This window comes from Triturus cristatus, chromosome 10, assembly GCF_964204655.1.
Source record: "Triturus cristatus chromosome 10, aTriCri1.1, whole genome shotgun sequence".
NCBI classification, from domain to species: Eukaryota; Metazoa; Chordata; class Amphibia; order Caudata; family Salamandridae; genus Triturus; species Triturus cristatus.
Genome location: NC_140593.1, coordinates 1119819578 through 1119843060, shown reverse-complemented (window position 1 = coordinate 1119843060; position 23483 = coordinate 1119819578). Strand labels below are relative to the sequence as shown.

General features: G+C 47.1%; 1 protein-coding gene across 1 annotated transcript in view; it reads right to left on the bottom strand.

Annotated features, from left to right (window-relative positions):
• LOC146796670 (uncharacterized) overlaps positions 1-23483 on the bottom strand; it is a 440337-nt gene that overhangs the window by 16252 nt on the left and 400602 nt on the right. The window contains exons 18-19 of the mRNA XM_085629345.1: positions 3257-3379; positions 406-448 (exon numbers count right to left, since the gene is read on the bottom strand). Coding sequence (XP_085485471.1) covers positions 406-448; positions 3257-3379 — 166 coding nt within the window. The remainder of the gene's footprint in view (positions 1-405; positions 449-3256; positions 3380-23483) is intronic.

Sequence of the window (23483 nt, the reverse complement as noted above, 5' to 3'; positions counted from 1 at the left end):
AGCAGGATGATTTTTCATTTGTTATTCTTTTTGGGGCTCATACTAGGAATTAAATAAAAAATTAATAATAATCATTGAACGGCTTTCCAGGGCAAGACCTTTGCCAGCACTTGCCTCACCTTGCCACCCATCTACATTTTCACCAGTCACACTCAATACATATGGATTATATAATGCTTACAGAATATTAAATTATGAAAATGTAATACAATAAACTGGTATACCATCATTCATATCAGTTGGGAAGCTTCCTAAGACTACCATAGAAAGGAGGTATTGACAGCACAGCATCCCCTTGTGACTGTTACCACTGTACTAAGGTCTTATTTGTTTAGAACAATAAGCCATGAAATGTTGAAGTTGTTTTGTACAATTGTAATAATCCTAGATAAGATGCAGACGTACCTTGTTTTGAAGGAAAGCTGCCACTTGCTGAGACCATGGAAGCCTACAAAATAATAGCAAAAATGATTCAGAATTCAACGTATGTTTTTCAGAAAATGCATGCTGACTGTTGTGATGCATCTGTGAACATCTGTTGTAATTGCGGTGCTGCCCAAGGAAAAGCCATCATAGCAAGTGATATGAAAGACCAAAATGCAAGATGATCCATTAAAGAGGATTTATTTTCCTCTACATGTAAAATCGAGATTTTATTTTAACGTCACTCAATTTTAACCTTTAATGATGGGCATACAACGAAATTTAAGAAAGTGAGAATTTTAAGCCAGCAAGTGTACCAGAAACTGAATAGGTTTTTAAAAACCTGGTCTAATAGAGCATTTAAATGGATTAAAACGTCTCAGCTTTCACAAGCACCTCTGAGGGGACATACATGAAGTATATGAATAATTCATGGTATGCCAAGAGTGCCTAGGGGCTTGGGGAGGAAAGGAGTTCTTGTTCAACTCATATTCCACACCTCTCACCCATGCCAAATTTAAAAGAAATGTGCCCAGCACTGCATTTTACAAAACAGCCTCTCTAACAAATCAGATTAAAATAAATGTTACCTATCTGTATTCATCAGTTTGCTGCATCTTCTATGCACACTCGCCTGCAACAAAGTAAGGGGATGCGTTTCTCTTCATGGGGAACGACATTGGCGACAGAACCAATAGAAAGGGGAACGTATGAACGAGGGGAGGGAGAAACCAGAGGAAAAACACCAGTGAGAAAGAGGGATGTGGAGGAAAGAAGCAGCAGCATGGGCAGACGCCTATAAACACTGGTCTTTTCACCAATTGATGGAAGACTGATGTTCCTGTAGGCTGCTCTTGCAGGGTGCATTCTAACCCTTCAAGCAAGTTGGGTATAGAGAAGCAACAGGGGAGGGAGTGTGAACCCTCTAATTTGAATTAGGGGAGAAGACTGCTGTTACTAAAGCATGCTCTTACAGATTATCCTCTATTCTTTCAGGGCCCACATCTGGACACCCTCATTGTAAATCTCTAAATGAACTTAAAATAATGAAAAAAAGCTTCTCTTTGAAAGTCAGGACCAGCTAGTTAAAGTTGTGAGCCATTGCTGTCAACATTGACACCGACACCTTGATAAGAATCTACATGAAGCAACTTTTACAAACATCTGTATCTGGCTTACTTAAAATGTTTTGCAGGCCCTTCATGAAGAAAGGTCAGCTTTTTCAGTTAAACATTTTCCAAAGAAGTACTGTTGTGTTAGAAGTCTCCTGCATTTTCAATGGCGTGCGTAAAGAATCTAAGATGTCACCCAATCGCAGTACCCAAGGTTCATCCACTAACAAGGTCATGATGAAAGAACCAACTAATGAGGTGTACGGCCCATAGTTTTGAATGCATGACTGCTATGATTGAGTACCTAGGAAACCCAGAGTCATAACGGAAGACAATAATCCAAACTTAAGAATTCTAGAGAAATGCCAGAGAGCCTTGCACACACTATTGATGCAATGCATGCTCCACAATGGGAACATTGGTGGCATGGACTTAGATCAATGTGACTTCCTTAATGGTCACTGAGAATGCTCTGATGCTCAACACAAAACCACTCAACAAATTTGCTGGAGTAGGACTGGCTTGGTGCATTTGGCTTTACTGAAGAGCTAGTAAGCGCCTTTCTGTAATATTAATGTGTGCGGTGCAACCACTTGACTCACAAACACATTTTATAAAAACAGCTTCTGATCTTCAGAATATTTGTGCTCCTCCCACAGAAGCTTCACAAAGCTCCTGAGCTTGTTTTTATCTATGAGTGATGTGTTTCTACAGGCTTTGTTGTAATTATGGCTGGCGATAGGCTATCCAAAACTCTCTGGAAGGCACTGGTTTGGACCAACTTAAGCTAGAGACAGAAACTTTAGCCCACTCATCTACCACTACTTGCTTAGAGATGATGTCAATCAGAACACGACCATTTCTGTCCGAGACTACAGGATATTAGTGAGTTCAGAAGCCCCCCCCCCCATAGATGAACACATACTAGAATCCACACTGTGTATATAAAGGGCTACATATTTAACCCCTGTCATAGTGGTGATCATAAGGAATAATGTTATTGCAGAAATAAAAAATAATGGGGGAAAGGAAAAAACGCACGAGGAATAAATTATTAAAATTTACAGCATATCCAGTGTTATTAATCATCAAATCAGTAATTAAATCAGGCTACTGGTGCTATCATGGGAAGCCTTTCTTCCTTAGCCACAAGCTAATATATGTATTTGAACCAAAGTGCCACTAAACACTTTTTCTAAATGGCTTTTTAACACATACCATTCACTCATTTCATAGTCAATATTTTTCAATCTGCAACATCGCTATGGAAAGCGAGCATCATGTCGATCTCTATTCTGTTGCGCTTGTTCCTCTGAACCGCAATACACGCTCGGGAATCTGAAGATGCTTCCTCCGCAAAATATGCTCATGCATGGGGCTTATATGCTTTTACCGATTGTATTATGAGAAAACTAGGCAATGTGATTTGTGATGTCGAATATGAAAAGGAAACTGGCGAATCTTAATCTGCACCGCACACTCCACTAAACCTATTGAGCGCTCCACAACGCAATACAAGAATACATAATATATGAGCTGTGATGCACTATAAACTTATATCATGGCATTATATAATGAAGATGCGTAATGAAATTACAAATATACATTTATGAATTGAAACATGCATACAAATATTAAAGCAATGTGGACTCAAAATCAATGAAAAACGCAAAGCACAAGATATGATATTTAGAGATAGTTATAGATTTATGAGCTCTTACATGTTGAAGTTTTCAATGAGGATATCCAGCATATGAAATCCCACGGAGCGTACCAGCATATTTAAGTGCATAAGGAAGGTGTATATTAGATCACATATATATTGTGAACCATTAAGCGACCACCTGTTGAGACAGTGAAAAAATCTTAATGCATACCAAATGTTCTTCTTGGCAAAGGTTCAATGGAAAAATGTTCCAAAACGTGTAAACTAACCAACATAAACAAAACTCATGTTTTTTTTTATTAACGGTACGGATATGTTTGGTGCTGCTGGGTCAACATTTAGTTGTTGCTCAGTGATCCATAATACTAATTATGTTCATCGATCATAAATATTTCTGACACAACAGCTTATACAGGTTGACCTTTTGTGACAGCAGTGCTGTGCCTGCACAAAACTGTTTCCGAATAGTGCATCAATCATTTTTTTTTTTAAACTTTTAGTCCAAACACTTGTCGCCAGCTTAAACTTTCATGTAAAAAGATAAAATACATAAAATGGCCAGAGATGAACCAAGTATTTACCAGCACTCCTTTCCCACCCAAAGCATTCTTGGGCCTTCTGATATTCTGATCATCCCAATTCTGAAAGAGGTTTGATGGGCCTCAACAGTATAGTTGTAATGGCTATCTTTAATTTACATGACAATGTTATTTCTGCATGTTTGAAAAGCTGCATAGGTAAAAAGGTAAAATAAAAATGATACAAGACTGTAAAACCAGTTCTTCAAAATGGGCACTCACGTTAAAATCAAAAGCTGGAAATGTAAGGGATCCCAAAACACAATGAGAGAGAACAAGCTTCTCTCCAACTACTATACATAAAAAAGAAAGAACATATTTTACATACTTTAAGTTTCATCTTTTGACAAAACCATACATAAATCATTTTTTTATTTTTTTTTTAAAATTATCGAAACTGAAGAATTACTTGAACAAACTGAGTAACACTGCTGTTCTACACCCATGATGGAACAAAAGTGCAGATGAACCTTTTCCCCCTTTTAAGACAAGAAAAAAGAAAACAAACTGGGTTTCGATATGCATTCATCCTCGTGTAGTGGGCCCCCTTTGCTTTTGTCTTCACATCTTTCTGGCAGACTTAAAGACAAAAGCGAAGGGTACCCACTATGCAAGGATAAATGCTTATGAAGCACAGTTATTGACTTAACATCTTTCTGGCAGACTTAAAGTCAACTGTGGTTCATACGCATCACAAAAAAAGGAAGGGGGAACACATATACCAGCCCTTTCAGAAAATACAGGACTATATAAGGCTGAACAACAACTGCTTGCCAGTTAAACAAAGAAAGGAGCAACAAAAAACCCATAACTAGGCACTTAGCAAACTCTTCTCAGACAAGAGATTATATATAATGAAAGACATCGGAAACATGCACTTTGCGTGGATCAACAACTACCCCCCCGCAATGAATCAGGACCATAGCCCAGCATAGACCGATTTAGTGGATGGGTGATGACGTCAAAGGATGACATCGACCACACTCTAGGGCAGATCAAAGGAACTCAAGTTGCTCTGATCAATCTACAGCCTCAACAACAAGGTGATGGATGGAATTAATTTAAGCCAATGGCAATTGTTTGGGACTGCATTCCAGTCATCGCTTTTCACCCACTATGCCAACCAAGACACAGGCCATCCTTATGCAAATCAGCGTGGAACAGCCCCACCCGAACTGCCAGGTGAGGCCCTCTCCTGAAGGGACCACAAGCAAGCCCAGACCAGTTTCACTCCAGTTGAGAGCAGGAATCTGGCTTTTTATGTAGTTTCAGATGTCTTAAATGAGAATAGAAAGGCGGACAGAACTGAATAGGAGCTACCCAATGGAAATAGGAAGATTGGTCATTGATTTGAGTAGCTTTCATAAGCAAAAACTGTGCACAAGGGCAGCCAACACATGTTTCGCCCATAATGGTCCTTGAGTGGCACCAGAAAGCAAAGCAGCACTGCTTTCCAAGACAGTTCATGAGCTTGAGCCATAAGGTGCTTAACCTCCCCCTTCTCAAATGCCTTGACATGCAAGAGGTCTAATTTCTCTCACAACTTAGAATCATGGTGAGGCCCGAGACACCACACAAGGATGTTGGGGTTTGAAATGGACCAGCTTACTACAAGAGTGACAATTTATTAATCCTGGTAGCTTTGGTAGGGACATTGTATCCACCTGAACTTGTAAAATCTTTAAAGGAAAGTTTGGGGAAAGCATATCAAAATTAATGTCCCAAGGCGTGGGAAAAAATGAAAAGACTTCAGTATTCCATAATGGCGCCTTATGGGGCTCCACGACGCATAGTGGGGGCAGTCAGTCCAGGAGAAATATTACACTTTCCAGATAACGCCTGGCACAAACTACAATTCAAGAGGTGAGGACGCTGCAGGTAAAACTGTACTTCAGAACAGCTGGGTGTTGATGAAGAGAGTACTTCAAGGGCATGGAAAGGAGTTCTTAATCTAGGACTGTGAATACATACATGCTAAAGAGGATGCAGCCTCAAATAACGGTACAACAAAGAAAACAGAACTGCAGACACTGAACTACAGCACCAGATACAGCTATCGATCAGTGCTTATGCCAATCTTCAGGGTTAAAAGACACAACAGCTGTACCGTTGCAGGCATAAACTCATATAAAAGGAAGATCTGATAAGTTTCATGTGGTCTAGGAAACTGGTATAGAAAATAAAAAGACCAGAAAAATACAGGCTTATTCTTGAGGGAAATCACACCAATGTAGTGAGAGCAGTCCAAGGGGCATGATCATTAAGCTTTATTTGTTGCACAACATAGAAAAGAGCCTGCAAATTGGAATAGGGACCAACACTATCCCATTTCTTGCTCTTGTTACATTAAAGACCATTTTAGTTCTGGCTCTAAACCAAGAGTGTGCTCAGCGACGGAGTAAATACACATGGCTGCATCGTTACAGTTTTTTGTGCTGAGGGTTGTGAACTGTGAGTAAAAGTACTGTTGTCATCCTGCGTCTTTTAAGTTTTCACGTGATACAGGCAGAGTTCAGGTTCTAAAGCGAAAGAAGGTTCAGCAGACTATTAATCCTGGGGGTTTGGGTAAAAACTAAAAAACAGTTATTGTTCCGACACATCTTGCTATTTTGGGCTTTTTTCCCCAGTTCCTATTAACTTGGGGAATCTAACAGCGAGTGGAGGACAGTGAACAGTGGAGGTTTATTAAGAGGGTAGTGAAGTAGCAGCTTGAAAGGGTGAGCCAACATACCAAAGTGGTGTAAGCAAAAGAACACTTCAGATCAAATACCCGGCATCACCTTTGTGGTTCGCCTTAAACTGGGACACACTTCAGTCTATTTGGATGGGGTGCAAAGAGAAAATAAGCAGGTAAAACATACTACGTTGTGGTTGTAGGAAGCTGGCTCTTATATAGTAGACCAACAAGAGGTACACTGTGTAAAGAGTCTAGCCAAACCCCAATTGGCTTACAGAGGCACAAATGATACGTCAAATGCGCTCTTTTATGGTAGTGTGGGCGAGCAGTTAGGCATATCGGAGGGTAGCGCTAAGCATTTATTGCACACACAAAGACAGGAAGTGAGATGCACACTCAATAAAGAAATCCAACATCATTTTATAACAATAGCAGATTTCTATATGAATTTAGATCCCATGATCATTAAAATCAGGTAAGTACTTTTCAGTCACATACTATTTGCCCCTTTTCTGCAGAAGCAAGACAGACAGGACAGCTGGGCCACTGTCAATGTGGGTCGGACTGTCCCTGAAGAACCTCGACGTGCAGGTCTGTTTTCCTTGACGGTGTCCGGGCTGGACACAACAACCTTGCTTGCTGCAAGGGGTTCGGAGCACAGGGTATTGGTGCAGCGCAGCTCCAGTCGGCCCAAGGATCCCCACACTTGGAAGGAGGACAAATCTGACCTGTTGGAGCACGGCGGCCTCTTCCTGGGCAGCTGCTGCGTCAGTAGTCTTGGTGAGCAGCAGGACGGTGAACAGGACCTTGCTTCTTTGGTGTCTGTGGCTGCAGGGTAGTAGTTCCTCTACTCCAAGGGAGCTCTCTGGCAACTTGCCAAGCACTGGAAGCCCTTTGGGATTCTTGGAGTCTGCACAGCAGCAGGCAGAGTCAGTTTATCGACGAGGGTCAGGTGCAGCAGGCAGGCTTGTAGTGTTGGAGCCAAGTCAGTATTGCTCCACAGTTCTCGTGTCAGAAATCTTCTTTGTCCACTCCTTCTTTGTGTCTGTCGAATCTGAAGTCCTGGCATCAGGGGCCCACCTATACTAGGCAGTTGGGTGTGTGGGTGGGATCTGGTTGATGTTCGGAGACATCAGAACCCTGATGTGAGGGTATATTCTTTCTACTCCGTGCCTCATGATTTACACATGCGATTAGACAGATTCCTCAGCTCACCTTCCCTACTCCCATTCGCAACGGACCCGGACTACCGGGGTCATACACATTCTGACCACAACCCACATTATGTTACACTGGCATGGGAAAACGGGCCTCCTAACATCCTTATGTGGCAGCTACAGCTGTCGGCACTGGAGGACTTGCGGTTTAAAGGCACAATAGGAGAAGCCCTCAGTGAGTACTTCACACACAACACGGGGCAGCTTCAACTAGAACGGTGGAGTGGGCTGCCATGAAGGAAATACGTGGGAAATGTCTGGGGCTGGGTTGCGGTATGAAGAGACAAGTGGAATCTGAGTTGCTTGAAGTGGAAAAGGATTTACTAACTCTAGAATCTTGAGCAATAGAAGCCGCCCCGGATTCTGCACTGCTGCTAGAGGTGCGTAAAAAGCACACGGAACTCCTAGAACAGAGGTGCTTGAATTACGCGGCGCATTCAGCGACAGCACACGTTCAAACTGATCGATCGGATATTGATCTGTCTCTGACACGACCATACACTACTTTCTGGATGGTCTCACCTTTCCTACACTCACACCGGAGCAGCGCAGGGAATTAGATACTCCTCTTACACTGGAGGAAGTGAAAGGCATGATGCGTGCGCTGCCCACTGGCAAGGTCCCTAGACCAGATGGCTCCCCCCATGAGTTTCATAAGACTTATGCTGATCTTTTAGGTATGCAGCTATTGGGAGTATACACAGAAGCATTAGAGGGGGCCGCCCTCCCAGCATCTTTGACAGAGGCAACTCTGATTACCCTTCTGATGTCAGACAGGGATCCCATGTACACAAGCGCCTACCGAACGCTGGCGCTGCTAAATGGACATTACAGGTTACTAGCGAGAGCCCTGGTGGGTCGATTGGCCCTAGTCACTCCACACCTGGTTCATCAGGATCAGAATGGCTTTGTCCCAGCCCGCAGCACCTCACTAAACATTCGTAGGCTTTTCCGGGTGATGTGCATCACTGCAGCGACCTGGACAGCAGCGGGCTGTTTAGTTCTTGATCTGGAGAAAGCCTTTAATACGGTGGAATGGCTGTTCATGTTTGCAGTGATGCATCGCTTTGGGTTCGGGCCTTACTTCTTAAATTTAGTTAAACTGGTATACGAAACACCCACCATACAAGTGAGCTTAAGAACTTTATTCTCAGAACCCATAACGATTGGGAGAGGAACTAGGCAAGGGTACCCCCTTTCCCCACTAATATTCTCCTTGGTCATAGCTCTGTGTCAACTGGTAGATCAATGGAGGCTATGTTAGGGGAAGAGACAACACGTCATTTCGGTATATGCGGACAATATCTTGCTTTATATCAGGGACATAAAGGAGATACCCCCGATCATACCCAACACACTAAAATCATTTGCTAAAGTGTCAGGACTGGGAGTGAATTGGGGGAGATCATGTTTATTTCCCTTCACTCCTAGCACAGATGCCCCTCAGCTCACAGTGGATGGTGCATTAGTGGCTTGGCAACCAGCTGTGTTTCGATATCTAGGTGTTCTTATCAACCGCACATATCAAGATCTTTTGGATGGCAACCGATCCAGGGCAATCGCAGCTTTAAGACCCCAAATAGAATTCTGGAAAACGCTCATCCTCTCTGTGGCCGGTAAGGTGGCGCCTATTAAAATGGTGATGCTGCCCCAACTGCTTTATTACTTTGTGAATCTCCCACTATCATTTTTTCGTCCGCTGGAAGGGATGATGAGGGACCTCATGTGGAATAACACGGGTTGTAGGGTGGAGCTTACTAAACTGGGTGGGTTAGCTTTGCCCAACATGGAACATTACTTGGCGTCCCAAAGACAGTGGGTGGCGAGGTGGATAGGGGAGCTCCATCTTACCGATACGGTGGAAGGTGGACCTCCGTACACGATGGACAGGCACCTTTTGTCTTTCATCCATGTACCATATCACATACGTCTCTTCCTCTTCTGGTACAGATAGCCCAGAAATGCTTCCGTAGAGCTTTAAATTTTACCAGACATGTTACACCATATGCACCCACGATAACGATTCTAGGAATGCCAATAGGAAGGGGCAGAGTTAGTACAACAGAACTTACAGACTGGCCTAACGCTGAGATGTGGAAGGTAAGTTGCGGCCGTTCCCCTCTCTGATGGAAGAGGAGGGTGCCCCACCAGGGCAGTTCCTAAACCACGCCTCCTGGATAGCTACATTAAGACGCTACTGGGGTGACATCTCGGAGGAACCTCTGACACACCTCCTGATGAACAAGTTACTTACCTTCGGTAACGATGCATCTGTAAGAAACATTAGTTAGTTAGATTCCTCACCTTAGAATATTCCCAGGCGTCAGACTGGATCCGGAAGATTTTTCATCAGCAATACCCCTTGCGCGTCGCTAGGCGTCATCTGCGGCTCCGCGTCAGTCGTCGGCGTCGTGCGCCGGGATGACGGAGTACTTAGACGCCGCCCTCGTGCGCTGACGTCAGTTCTTGTACATAGCCTTCCGCGCCAGGAACGCAGAGCCATGCAAGAGACCGACACTGGTGCCAAAAAATTCTAGGGCCCTGAAAGGGATAGCCTTAACCCTAGATGTCAGTTCGCAGAACGGGGAGGATGGGTGGGTCGGTGAGGAATCTAACTAACTAATGTTTCTTACAGATACATCGTTACCGAAGGGAAGTAACTTGTTCATCTGAAAGAAACACGTTAGTTAGATTCCTCACCTTAGAATACATACCCAAGCAACACCAACCCCGGTGGTGGGTCTGCGAACCAAGATCACACCAGAAAGTCCTGGAGGACAGAACGGCCAAAGAAGCCATCCCTCCGGACTTGGCTGTCTAGGCAATAATGCCTGGCAAACGTGTACAGCAAAGCCCACGTTGCCGCCTGACAGATGTCCTGCAAAGGGACTCCCCGTCCCAAAGCAGTAGTAGCCGCTGTGGCCCGAGTAGAATGGGCGCGCAGCCCAACAGACGGTTCCTTTTTTGCCAAGGAATAACAGATTTTTATACACAAAACGACCCACCGGGAGATGGTCCGTTTGTGTACAGCTTTTCCCTTCTTGCACCCACGTAGCCAACGAAAAGCTGGTCGTCCACTCGGAACGGTTGAGTGCGGTCCAAATAAAAGGAGAGCGCACGTTTTGGGTCCAGACGGTGGAGCCGCTCTTCCTCTTTGGAAGGATGCGGAAAGAAGGTAGGCAAGGTGACAGATTGCCCAAGATGAAAGGGGGTCACCACTTTCGGTAGAAAGGAAGGACGAGGCCGAAGGACAACCTTGTCCGGATGAACAGATAGAAAAGGAGGCTTGGACGATAGAGCCTGGAGCTCACTCACCCGTCTAGCCGAGGTGATGGCTACCAGGAAAGCAGTCTTTAGAGTTAGAAGACGAAGAGGACAATTGTGAAGAGGCTCAAAGGGAGCGCACATCAGGAATGTCAAGACAAGATTCAAGTCCCACTGAGGCATTACGAAAGGGACAGGAGGGAACGTGTGAGTAATGCCTTTAAGAAAGCGTGACACTACAGGGGACTTGAAAAGAGAGGGCTGATCTGGAAGCCGTAAGAAGGCAGAGAGAGCGTGTTAGACCTGTCAGCCCTTTTGGGTGGTCCCTCCTCATCATTATTTATTTTATCCCACTTTTGCCTCAAACACTGTTATAATTTTTCCTTTTTGGGAACCACCAGACTTTTTAGTGTTGATGCAGGGTCAGGGAGCCATTTTCCCTACCCCTGGAACTTCTGTCTGAGGGCCTGAGACACAAAATGGTGGCCGCCCATTGTCACCTGGGACATCACCAGAACCCACTGGAGGTTTCCAGAACATTCTAGAACCCTGTGACAGAGGGAGGCAGTTTAGAATGTTGGGAGGCCATCTCAGAGTGGCAGTTGGCAACTGACTGGAGAAGAGAGAGGACAGAGTTAGAAGGAGGTCGGAGTAAGGCAGCAGGGGTGGAAACCAGTGCTTGGAGTGGGGTCCAGAAACCCACCCTTGATGCTAGTCCCTACTGACCAAGCCCAGCCTAGAGCCCTGTGTGGGACCAAGTCCAGAAAAACCATCTTAAAGAACTGAACATTTGAAACAGGCCTTTAAGAAGAAGAGCAAGTTCCTGACCTGTTCAGCAGTGTCTTCCTGGAGTCCTGACGTCGAGAAGCCTTGAGACCTGGGGCCTGAGGTCGAGAAGCGGCGCTGACAGAAAGCAGACGTCGTACCCGGAGCCGCCAGAGGTCGAGTGAGGGCGCCGACGGAGGTCGTGGAGAGTCACCGGAGGTCGAGTAAGGAGTAACCCGAGGTCGAGTGAGGGCGCCGACGGAGGTCGTGGAGAGGCGCCGGAGGTCGAGTCGGGAGTCACCTGAGGTCGAGGTGAGGCGTCGACGGGGGAGTGAAGTCCGCCCACCGGAGTCGCCGGAAACTGAGGTAAAGCGCGCCGGAGGTCGGGAGTGGAGATCGCACTCCGGAGACACCAGGAAGTGGGGAGTCCGAGTCCCTGCGACGCCGGAAGGCGACATCGAGACGAGGCCATCCAGCGACATCGAGCAGAGGCCGCCCAGCGACATCGAGTCGAGACCGCCCCGCGACATCGAGCCGAGGCCGCCCAGCGACATCGAGCCGAGACCGCCCAGCGACATCGAGCCGAGACCGCCCAGCGACATCGATCCGGAGCCGCCTCACGGCGTTGACACGGTGCCGAGCGGAGCCGATCATCGTGAAAAAGGGCAGTAAGTGGTAGAGGGGGCGTCTAAGGCCCTGTGGAGCCCTAAATGACCATTCTAGGGGCTAGAGGGGTGTTAGAACCAGCCTGGGAGTGCCAGGGGTGAACTGAGACTGGTACAGTGACCTACATAAAGAGCTGTGTAGTTTGGAGGGCCAGTTCTTTAGATTACTCTTGTTCTGCCTCAGCTTAGGCCCCAGCCTTGACCAATCTAGGTGGGGCACCCCCATGCCATCCAAATGTCCTTAAGTTGTGTATGGGCAAAGTAAGACCAAGTGACCTCATGTAAATGATTTGAATTGTCACTGTCATTGACTGTTTTACCTTATTTATTGGAAGTGCTTTATTTATTGTCATCCACTAAGTTATTCCTGCACTATATTTATTGTCTGACTGTATTTATTTGACATCTGTATTTATTGCACCCTATTTATTCCTTGCTTATTTATGACCTGAACCTATTTATTGAAATTCCAATGTAGTATTATTTATTTGACCTGCTCCTTTAAGGAAAATCTTATTGTCTTGTATTTATGTAATGAAACCTGTAACTAAGAGAAAATAAGATAAAGACATATATATTTTCAACTTGACTTGCATTATTTTTACGGTGTAGTGTCGTTTTTGGAACGGATGAACGCATGGTTATTGTGTGGGTGTGACGTACGCTTAACACGGTGCCTGACCCCCAACCGCTCGAGCCAAGCTACCATTGTGCTGGGAACCTGGTGACTGCTAACCCGGTTGCCCGGTTTCCAACATAAAATTGGTGTTCAGTGGTGGGATAGAGCTGTGCTTGCGTCCACTCGACAATAACTGTGGGTAGTCCATAGGCCTACACCGGGAGTTTTCTCCAAGCGGACTTCCTAATTTTGAGTTTTGTTTTTTTCAAGTTTACTTCTGGTGGTGGGAGGAGGTATTACAAAAGGTACCCCCCTGCATAGCTTCTGTAAGCAACTGTCTTCTATCCTGAGTGGGCAAAATGGAGTTTGTAATGGAGGATGTGGAAACTTATACTGTGGCCCAACTCAGGGAGTTTTGTGAGCGAGAGGGGGTGTTTTGTCCCCAAGGTGCAAAGAAGGGTGAACTCCAGACCAGCTTAAGGGCTTGGGGGGAGGCACGACGAAAAGGTAAGGTTGAGAAGGAGGACAGGGATGGAGAGCCTGACAGCGAGGAGGCTGGTTTGTACCAACCTGAGGTGGGGAACCTAGTAGCGGGGCCCAGAACACTTTCAAGGAAGGGCAGCAGTGTCTCTAGCAACGGCTTATTAGAAGCAGAATTCACTGACCGGAGGGAGAAAAGACAGCTCACATGGGATTTGGCGAAGCTGGAGAAAGAAAAGGAGGAACGGAGGATGGCTCACGAGTTGAGGCTCAGGGAGATAGATCTCCAGATCCTACGGGTCGGGGCACACCCGGTTCCTAGTGGTGGCAGCGAAGAAAGAGAAATCACCAGGGAATCCAAACCCTATTTGCCAAAAGACATAGTAGCTAGCTATAGTGCGGGTGATGATATCGCCAGGTGGCTAGCAGCCTATGAGGTCTCTTTAAGAGTCCATGGGGTTCCAGAGAAATATTGGGGAGGGGGATTGTATAGATACATGCCTCCAGCTGGCAATGATACATTATTGGCCCTGGAGCAGGATGAGCAGACCCACTACCCCACCATGAAAGTGGCGCTCGTGAGGAAGTTTGGACTAACACCCGAGAAGTACAGACAGAAGTTCCGGGGTAGCCACAAACTGGGCACACAGAATTGGGTGGATTTCCTGGACTATGCAAAGAAGGCATTAGAGGGTTTGTGTAGGAGAGTAGGGTCTGCTTTCTATGTTCACCCCCACTTTTTGCTTTTGCTTTACTGGTTTTCGACTTAGATGTGGCTGTGGGCCTGCTAATCAGACCCACAGCCCTGCTGTTCTCTCTCTAAATTAATACTATGTACTTTAGGTGCATAACCCATTTGGATAGGATCACCTTATTGGCCCCTGTACAGTGTACCCTAGGTACCCAGGGCATAGGTGTACCCTAGGCCTACCAGGGGCTGCAGCATGTATTATGCCACCCCTGGCCTGGCCTTCCATTTTGACACAACTGGCTGATCACTCAGCTGGGGCAAGGTTGTGTAATCACCCCTTGCTTAGGTGTAGTATTCCTATACCTAACTTACATATAGACACATGTGTACCTATCAGTCACTCCTATGGCAGGCCTTGACAATCCTGGAGGCAGAGTGCTTGGTAACATGTGAGATGGTGCTCTAGCATGAGCTGAGCCTGTCTGCAGCTTTCGGAACCTTGTCCTTATAGCTGTTCTATGATATAGCCTACCATATACTCTTAAAGTGCCTTATAATCTTAGACGGTTATGGTAACTATGGTTTGGCTTTATCAAAACATGTCGTGTAAGGTGTCTAACACTGTGGAATAATACCCCCATGCCATTTCTGGACATGAGAATATTATTCCCCCCTTCTAGAGGGAAAGGCATGTTAAAATCATACTTCAACTGTTAGCCTCTGACCAAAGCCTCAGCATCACAAAATGGATGCTGCTGCCACGACACAAGTCTGACCTCCTGCAGCTGGGAGTGATCCCAGCCAGGGAGGCCTGGACAATAGGTTTCCTGCTTGGGGAGGTGCTAGCACCTCCCCCAGACAGCCTTTAGTGTATTGGGGCAGGGTGGGCTGAAAGGAATGAGACATGCCTGGGGCACACAGGGTGTTCCTTGCATAGTCCAGTTCAAACCGGCGCTGGGGCACTCCAGCCCCAGCTCTGGCGCGAAACTGGACAAAGGGAAGTGGGTGTAACCACCCCCTCCCAGGTCCCACCCATAAGGCGTGACCTAGCAGGTATCCCAGCCCCCCAGATTAGTATAAGAGTGGGAGTTGGGCCTCAAGACTTTAGATTATCCTGAACCTGCAAAACTGAACAGAAACTCTGGACCTTCGACATTCGACGAAAGAAGAAGACTGAAGAATCTCCCTTGTAGCCAAGGAGTGGCTACCCTGTGCAAACAGGCACCATCAAGAGACTACCCTTTGCTTTGCCCACGTTCTACGAGGAACCGACTGCAGAGCCCGACCAGAGCCTTGACTTCCAGACTTCTCCGACCCTGATCCACATCCACAGCACAGCTGAGATCCGTGGAGGCGACGAGCGACGTGGGACCGGCTACCTGGAAAAAGTGGCTAGTAACTTAAAGCGCAGCTTCTGAGGTACCCTCGAAGTTGTGCACCGGGGATTGAGAAGCCCCAACCCCAAGCACCATCTGCACCGAAGATCAGCCCCCCACACTCCGCGAGTCCTGCGTGGGGCCCTTCTGCATTTTCCTGCTTGCCGCGTCTGTCCGGTTGCTTGCCCGCTGGCTAGTGGCCTTTGTGACGACGCACCCTGAAATCTTCTGCGCTGGTTTGGCTCCTCCAGACTGGCTCCCGCTTCTCTGCAAAGAAGAAGCACCCCAGACCTTCCTGGTCTGCACCAGAAGCAAGTCCTCCGTTCTTCGTGGGTTCCGCTTGCCAAGGCTTGGTGAGTCCTAGTCCAACTTCGACGCCGCCGACAGCAAGAGCCTTCGTGGGACAGCTCGCCTCCTGGTCCTGGTCGTCCTCGACGCTTCCTGGTCCTCCTGGCTGCAGCGACAAGCTTCACCTTCACCTGCAATCTTCACGACATCGCCTGGTTCCTTCCTGGTTCCACGTGGTCACTGGCTAGTGACCTTGACTCTGTCCCTTCTGCTTGCAGGTTTCCTCTCTTCTTGATCCCAGCCTTGGGATCCACCGGACACTCTTCACTGACTGCCTGTCAGCATCTTTCTTCAGGCATCCATAGGAGTCGACGACGAAAACGACGCATCTTCACCCCTATGCACCCGCAGCCTGTGGGCTAGGTAACTTGGGTACTCCGGTGCTCATCAGGATAGTGACTATCCTAGTGTCTAGTTTTCAAGTCTCAACTTCCTAGCTACTCCGGAAGTGTCCTAAATCTACCATTTTCTAAACTGTACTATTGCTATTGACTTTTACGCATTACGCGTGAGTGTTTCCACTCTGCACACGAATCCCATGGGCCTCCCACTTCCTAACTAACGCTAGTGTAGTGTAGCCCCAGCGATTCCCTAGGCCTAGGCCTATTCTATTTCCGTGACAGTGGTTCTTATACCACTTACTTAGTATATGGTTTGCGTGGCCCCTAGGGCCTAACTGTATTACTTACCTGTGTGACTTAATGTATGCTTAAATAAGACTGTGTTGTACTTACCTCTAATCTCATAAAGAGTGCTGAGGGTTTGACTAGAATAAATACACTTTATTTTATATATATATCTGTTGTGGTGTCCTTTCATTTGGTATTCAAGGGATTATATATGGTATCACAGCTGGCTTCACATGCCATTCAGAGTTTAGCCTAAGACTGCTCTTGTCCATGCTACCACTAGGATAGCTGGTCTATAAGGTTGACTTTACAACCAATCACCATAAGGGTATTTGGACTGATATAAGGTGTACACTAGAACTAGTGACATCATACATCAGGCCAACTTCTCACATTGGTGAGCAGCGGTTGGGATCTGAGCTTGCTGTTGTAATACCATTGTAATCTTGAGATACTAAATTGAAAGATCACACAGATATTGTCTAGGTACATATAACATAGATTATAATACTTAAGTCCTACTGGACTTTGTAGTTGTAGGTTGAAGGGAGTAACACACCCTGACTACAACTACTAGAGAGGTTTAGTAGATACAACTAGTGTAGGTAGGTGCACACACCACACCCTCACTAGATCATGTCTCTGAGAGGAGATCAAGTAGATGCTCCCTCAGGAGGATCAGGTCTGCAAAAGACCCCCTCTAGATATGATACCTTAACATTCCAGGAGATGAGACACTTGCGTACCTCCAGAGGAATAAAACAGGGTGCAAACCCTACCCTCCTTCAGTTAAGACAACTCCTAGAGGAGTATGACATTATTAGGGCATCTCAGGCAGGTACCCTAGGTACAGAGGAGGGTCTACCCACCACAGAGGAGTCAGAGGAGACTTCAGATGAAGAGGTAGACAGCCAGGGCCAAGTAGGAAGACTTAGCCAGGCTAACCTAAGCTTACATGGGAGTTTGAATGGGGTCCCCCCTTACAGACCCCCAAGTAGGCTTACACAGAGAAGCAGGAGGGACAGATCCCCTTCAAGGGAATCCATCCACTCCCATGTCTCTAACATCTCTAATGCTTCCTCTCACAGGGGAATGACTTCCCCTGAGAGAAAGGAGCATGAAGCCAGAATGAGGGAAGCTAATCTGAGGATTCAGAGGGAAGAACTTGCCCTTGCCAAAGAGAAGCTTGCTCTGGCTAGAGAACAAAAGTTGAGTTGGTCAGAACCCACTGGTGGCAGCAATATCCCTAAGGATAGAGACAGGCACTATGATAATAGAAACCTGAGCAAGATTGTCCCTCCCTACAAGAATGGGGATGACATCCACAAATGGATAACTGCTTTGGAGAGAGCTTGCAAAGTACAGCAGGTACCCCAAAGTCAGTGGGCAGCTATCTTGTGGCTCTCCTTCTCCGAGAAAGGCAGAGACAAGCTCCTCACAGTTAGTGATGAGGATGCAGATAATTACACTGTCCTGAAGAGTGCTCTGATTGATGGGTTTGGCCTAACCACTTAACAATACAGGTTGTTGTTCAGGGATACCCAGAAGACACAGACTCAGGACTGGACTGACTTTGTAGATTGTGCCACTAAGGCTCTGGAAGGCTGGCTAATGGGAAGTAAGGTTAAGGACTATACAGGATTGTATAATTTGATCATGAGAGAGCAAATACTTAACAACTGTCAAAACCAGCTATTGCATCAACACCTGATTGATTCTGATCTGACTTCTCCCCAAGAATTGGGAAAGAAGGCAGATAGATGGGTCAGGACTAGAGTTAAGCAGAAAAACCAGAACCAGGGCGGTGATCAGAAAAAAGCAGACCAGAAGGGTAATGAGCAGAAACAAAAAGACCAGAAGTCTTCACCAGGCCCCCAAAAGGCTCAGGGGGAGGGTGGTCCCAAAAAGGATAAAAAGAAAGATGGCCAAAAGAAACCATGGTGCAACTATTGTAAGTCCAACTCACATTGGTTTAGTGAGTGCACCAAAAAGGATAAGCCCCCAGCCACCATTGCCCCTAAGGCAACTGTACCCCCTAGTTCAGCTGTAAGTGGTGGTTCCCAGCAAAAGGGTGTAGTAGGGTTAACCCTGGGAACTGAGGAGGATTCTGGCCTAGTCAGAGTACCTACTCAGGCTGTTCTGATCTGTGATGGGGACTTAGCTTTGTCCTCTACTGTAGGCCCCAGTAACCTGGGCAAGTACAGACAGACTCCTTTTATCAACCAAAGAATGGCTCAGGCCTACAGGGACACTGGAGCTAGTGTCACAATGGTGACACCTGCTTTTGTGGACCCTGGACAGATCATACTAGGTGAGAATTACCTAGTGACCAACGCTAGCAATGCCACTACCTCCCATAGTGTGGCTATTGTTAACTTCTCCTGGGGAGGGGTAACTGGCCTCAAGAAAGTTGTTGTTAGTTCAGACCTTCCTGTAGAGTGTTTACTGGGCAATGATCTTGAAACTTCAGTTTTGTCTGAAGTGGAGTATAGGACCCATGCAGAAATGCTGGGGATAGATGCACATGTCCTTGCTGTGACCAGGTCACAGGCCAAAAAGTGCACCACTGAACAAGTGCTGGATCCTGAAACTATGGACCAGTCACAACCCAAGAGAAAGAGCAGTAGGGTTAAGGCTGTGCCTTCCCCCCTGCCTCAGGTGGTGGATCAGCCCTCCCAGGAGGATGATTCTGAGAGCCCTGAATGAACTGTCCTAGAAGAACTTGAACCTGATCAGGTTGAGTTTCTTGGGACAGGGGGACCTTCAAGGGCAGATCTGAGGCAGGCTCAATTAGACTGCCCCTCTCTTGAACCCCTCAGACAGCTGGCTGCTGCTGAGGCTGCAGGGAATGCTCAAGGTACCCATAGAGTGTATTGGGATGAAGGGCTACTGTATTCAGAGGCTAGAGACCCCAAGCCTGGTGCGTCCAGGAGGTTGGTCATACCACTGAAGTTCAGAGGCTTCCTTCTAACCTTGGCCCATGATATTCCCCTTGCAGGACATTTAGGCCAGAACAAGACTTGAGACAGGCTTGTCCCTCACTTTCACTGGCCCCATATGTCAGAAGATACTAAGGAGTTTTGTCGCTCCTGTGTCACCTGCCAAGCCAGTGGCAAATCAGGTGGCACCACAAAGGCCCCCCTCATACCACTACCTGTGGTGGGGGTCCCCTTTGAAAGAGTGGGCATAGATATTGTAGGACCAATGGACCCACAAACAGCATCTGGGCACAGATTCATACTGGTGATAGTGGACCATGCCACCAGGTACCCAGAAGCAATTCCCCTGAGGACCACAACAGCTCCTGTTGTGGCAAGGGCCCTGCTTGGAGTATTCTCCAGAGTGGGCTTTCCAAAGGAGGTCATTTCTGACAGAGGTACCAACTTCATGTCAGGATACTGGACTGCAATGTGGAAGGAGTGTGGTGTTAACTATAAGTTCACCACACCCTATCACCCACAGTGCAATGGGCTTGTTGAGAGATTCAACAAGACCCTAAAGGGAATGATAAAAGGATTACCAGACAAGCTTAGGCGAAGATGGGACATCCTTTTACCCTGCCTTCTGTTTGCTTACAGAGAGGTCCCACAAAAGGAGGTTGGCTACAGCCCTTTTGAGCTTTTGTTTGGGCATCCTGTAAGAGGACCCCTGTGTTTGGTGAAGGAAGGATGGGAGAGACCTCTCAGACAACCCAAACTAGACATAGTGGATTATGTACTTGGTCTCCGCTCCAGGATGGCAGAGTATATGAAGAAGGCTTCTAAAAACCTTGAGGCAAGCCAAGAACTCCAAAAAGCTTGGCATGACCAAAAGGCTGTACTGACTGTTTACCAGCCAGGACAGAAAGTGTGGGTGTTGGAGCCAGTGGCCCCAGCAGCACTCCAAGACAAATGGTCTGGACCCCACACTATTGTTGAGAAAAAGGGAGAAGTCACCTACTTGGTGGACCTTGGGACTCCCAGAAGCCCCCACAGGGTGCTTCATGTCAACAGATTGAAGGCATATGTTGACAGGGCAGACATGGGGCTACTCATGGCTACAGAGGAGGGGCAGGAGGAAGAGAGTGACCCTCTCCCAGACCTGTTGACTCAGAACCCTGATGATGGCTCAGTTGATGGTGTGGTCTTTTCTGACAGCCTCACTGTCCATCAGCAACAGGACTGCAGACAGGTTCTGCAATCCTACAGACATATGTTCTCTCTGACCCCAAGTCAGACAAACTGGTGCACCCATGAGGTGGACACTGGTGACAGTCTGCCTGTGAAGAGTAAAATCTACAGGCAACCGGACCATGTCAGGGACTGCATAAAAGTTGAGGTACAAAAGATGTTGGAGCTGGGAGTCATTGAACCTTCAGAAAGCCCTTGGGCTAGTCCTGTAGTTCTTGTGCCAAAACCTCACACCCAAGATGGTAAGAGAGAGATGAGGTTTTGCGTGGATTACAGAGGTCTCAATGCTGTCACTAGGACAGATGCCCACCCAATACCTAGGGCAGATGAGCTCATTGACAGACTGGCAGCTGCTAAGTTTTTGAGCACATTTGACCTAACAGCAGGCTACTGGCAAATCAGACTACCTGAGAGTGCAAAGGCCAAAACTGCTTTCTCGACCCCAGGAGGACATTATCAATTTGTGGTAATGCCCTTTGGTTTGAAGAATGCACCTGCCACTTTCCAAAGGTTGGTGAATCAAGTCCTTACTGGGTTGGATGATTATTGTGCAGCTTATCTTGAGGATATTGCTGTCTTTAGCTCCACCTGGGAGGATCACCTGGTCCACCTGAGGAATGTTTTAGAGGCCCTGCAAAAGGCAGGCCTCACTATCAAGGCCACTAAGTGCCAGATAGGGCAGAGCAAGGTTGTATACCTGGGCCACCTAGTTGGTGGGGGTCAGGTTCAACCACTGGAGAGCAAGATCCAGACCATAAAGGACTGGGCTCCTCCAACTACCCAGACTCGGGTCAGAGCTTTCTTGGGCCTGACTGGGTACTACAGAAAGTTTGTTAAGAATTATGGGTCCATAGTGACACCACTTAATGACTTGACCTCCAAGAAGATGCCAAAGAAAGTTCAGTGGACAGTAAGCTGTCAAAAAGCATTTGATGACCTGAAGCAGGCCATGTGCAGTGCACCTATTCTGAAAAGTCCAGACTACTCTAAAGAGTTCATTGTCCAGACAGATGCTTCTGAGTTAGGTGTGGGAGCTGTTCTTTCACAACTGAATGTAGATGGTCAAGACCAGCCCATTGCTTTTATAAGTAGAAGGCTGACCCCTAGAGAGAAACGTTGGTCAGCTATTGAGAGGGAGGCCTTTGCTGTGGTTTGGGCCCTGAAGAAGCTGAGGCCATACTTGTTTGGCATTCACTTCAAGATTCAGACAGACCATAAGCCCCTCTTGTGGCTAAATCAGATGAAGGGTGAAAATCCCAAACTTCTTAGGTGGTCCATTTCCCTACAGGGGATGGACTTCACAGTGGAACATAGACCTGGGACTGACCATGCCAATGCAGATGGACTCTCCAGATATTTCCACTTAGAACATGAAGACTCAACTGGTCAAGGTTAGTTTAATGTCCCTAAGTTTGGGGGGGGGGGGGGGGGGGTTGTGTAGGAGAGTAGGGTCTGCTTTCTATGTTCACCCCCACTTTTTGCTTTTGCTTTACTGGTTTTCGACTTAGATGTGGCTGTGGGCCTGCTAATCAGACCCACAGCCCTGCTGTTCTCTCTCTAAATTAATACTATGTACTTTAGGTGCATAACCCATTTGGATAGGATCACCTTATTGGCCCCTGTACAGTGTACCCTAGGTACCCAGGGCATAGGTGTACCCTAGGCCTACCAGGGACTGCAGCATGTATTATGCCACCCCTGGCCTGGCCTTCCATTTTGACACAACTGGCTGATCACTCAGCTGGGGCAAGGTCGTGTAATCACCCCTTGCTTAGGTGTAGTATTCCTATACCTAACTTACATATAGACACATGTGTACCTATCAGTCACTCCTATGGCAGGCCTTGACAATCCTGGAGGCAGAGTGCTTGGTAACATGTGAGATGGTGCTCTAGCATGAGCTGAGCCTGTCTGCAGCTTTCGGAACCTTGTCCTTATAGCTGTTCTATGATATAGCCTACCATATACTCTTAAAGTGCCTTATAATCTTAGACGGTTATGGTAACTATGGTTTGGCTTTATCAAAACATGTCGTGTAAGGTGTCTAACACTGTGGAATAATACCCCCATGCCATTTCTGGACATGAGAATATTATTCCCCCCTTCTAGAGGGAAAGACATGTTAAAATCATACTTCAACTGTTAGCCTCTGACCAAAGCCTCAGCATCACAAAATGGATGCTGCTGCCACGACACAAGTCTGACCTCCTGCAGCTGGGAGTGATCCCAGCCAGGGAGGCCTGGACAATAGGTTTCCTGCTTGGGGAGGTGCTAGCACCTCCCCAGACAGCCTTTAGTGTATTGGGGCAGGGTGGGCTGAAAGGAATGAGACATGCCTGGGGCACACAGGGTGTTCCTTGCATAGTCCAGTTCAAACCGGCGCTGGGGCACTCCAGCCCCAGCTCTGGCGCGAAACTGGACAAAGGTAAGTGGGTGTAACCACCCCCTCCCAGGTCCCACCCATAAGGCGTGACCTAGCAGGTATCCCAGCCCCCCAGATTAGTATAAGAGTGGGAGTTGGGCCTCAAGACTTTAGATTATCCTGAACCTGCAAAACTGAACAGAAACTCTGGACCTTCGACATTCGACGAAAGAAGAAGACTGAAGAATCTCCCTTGTAGCCAAGGAGTGGCTACCCTGTGCAAACAGGCACCATCAAGAGACTACCCTTTGCTTTGCCCACGTTCTACGAGGAACCGACTGCAGAGCCCGACCAGAGCCTTGACTTCCAGACTTCTCCGACCCTGATCCACATCCACAGCAAAGCTGAGATCCGTGGAGGCGACGAGCGACGTGGGACCGGC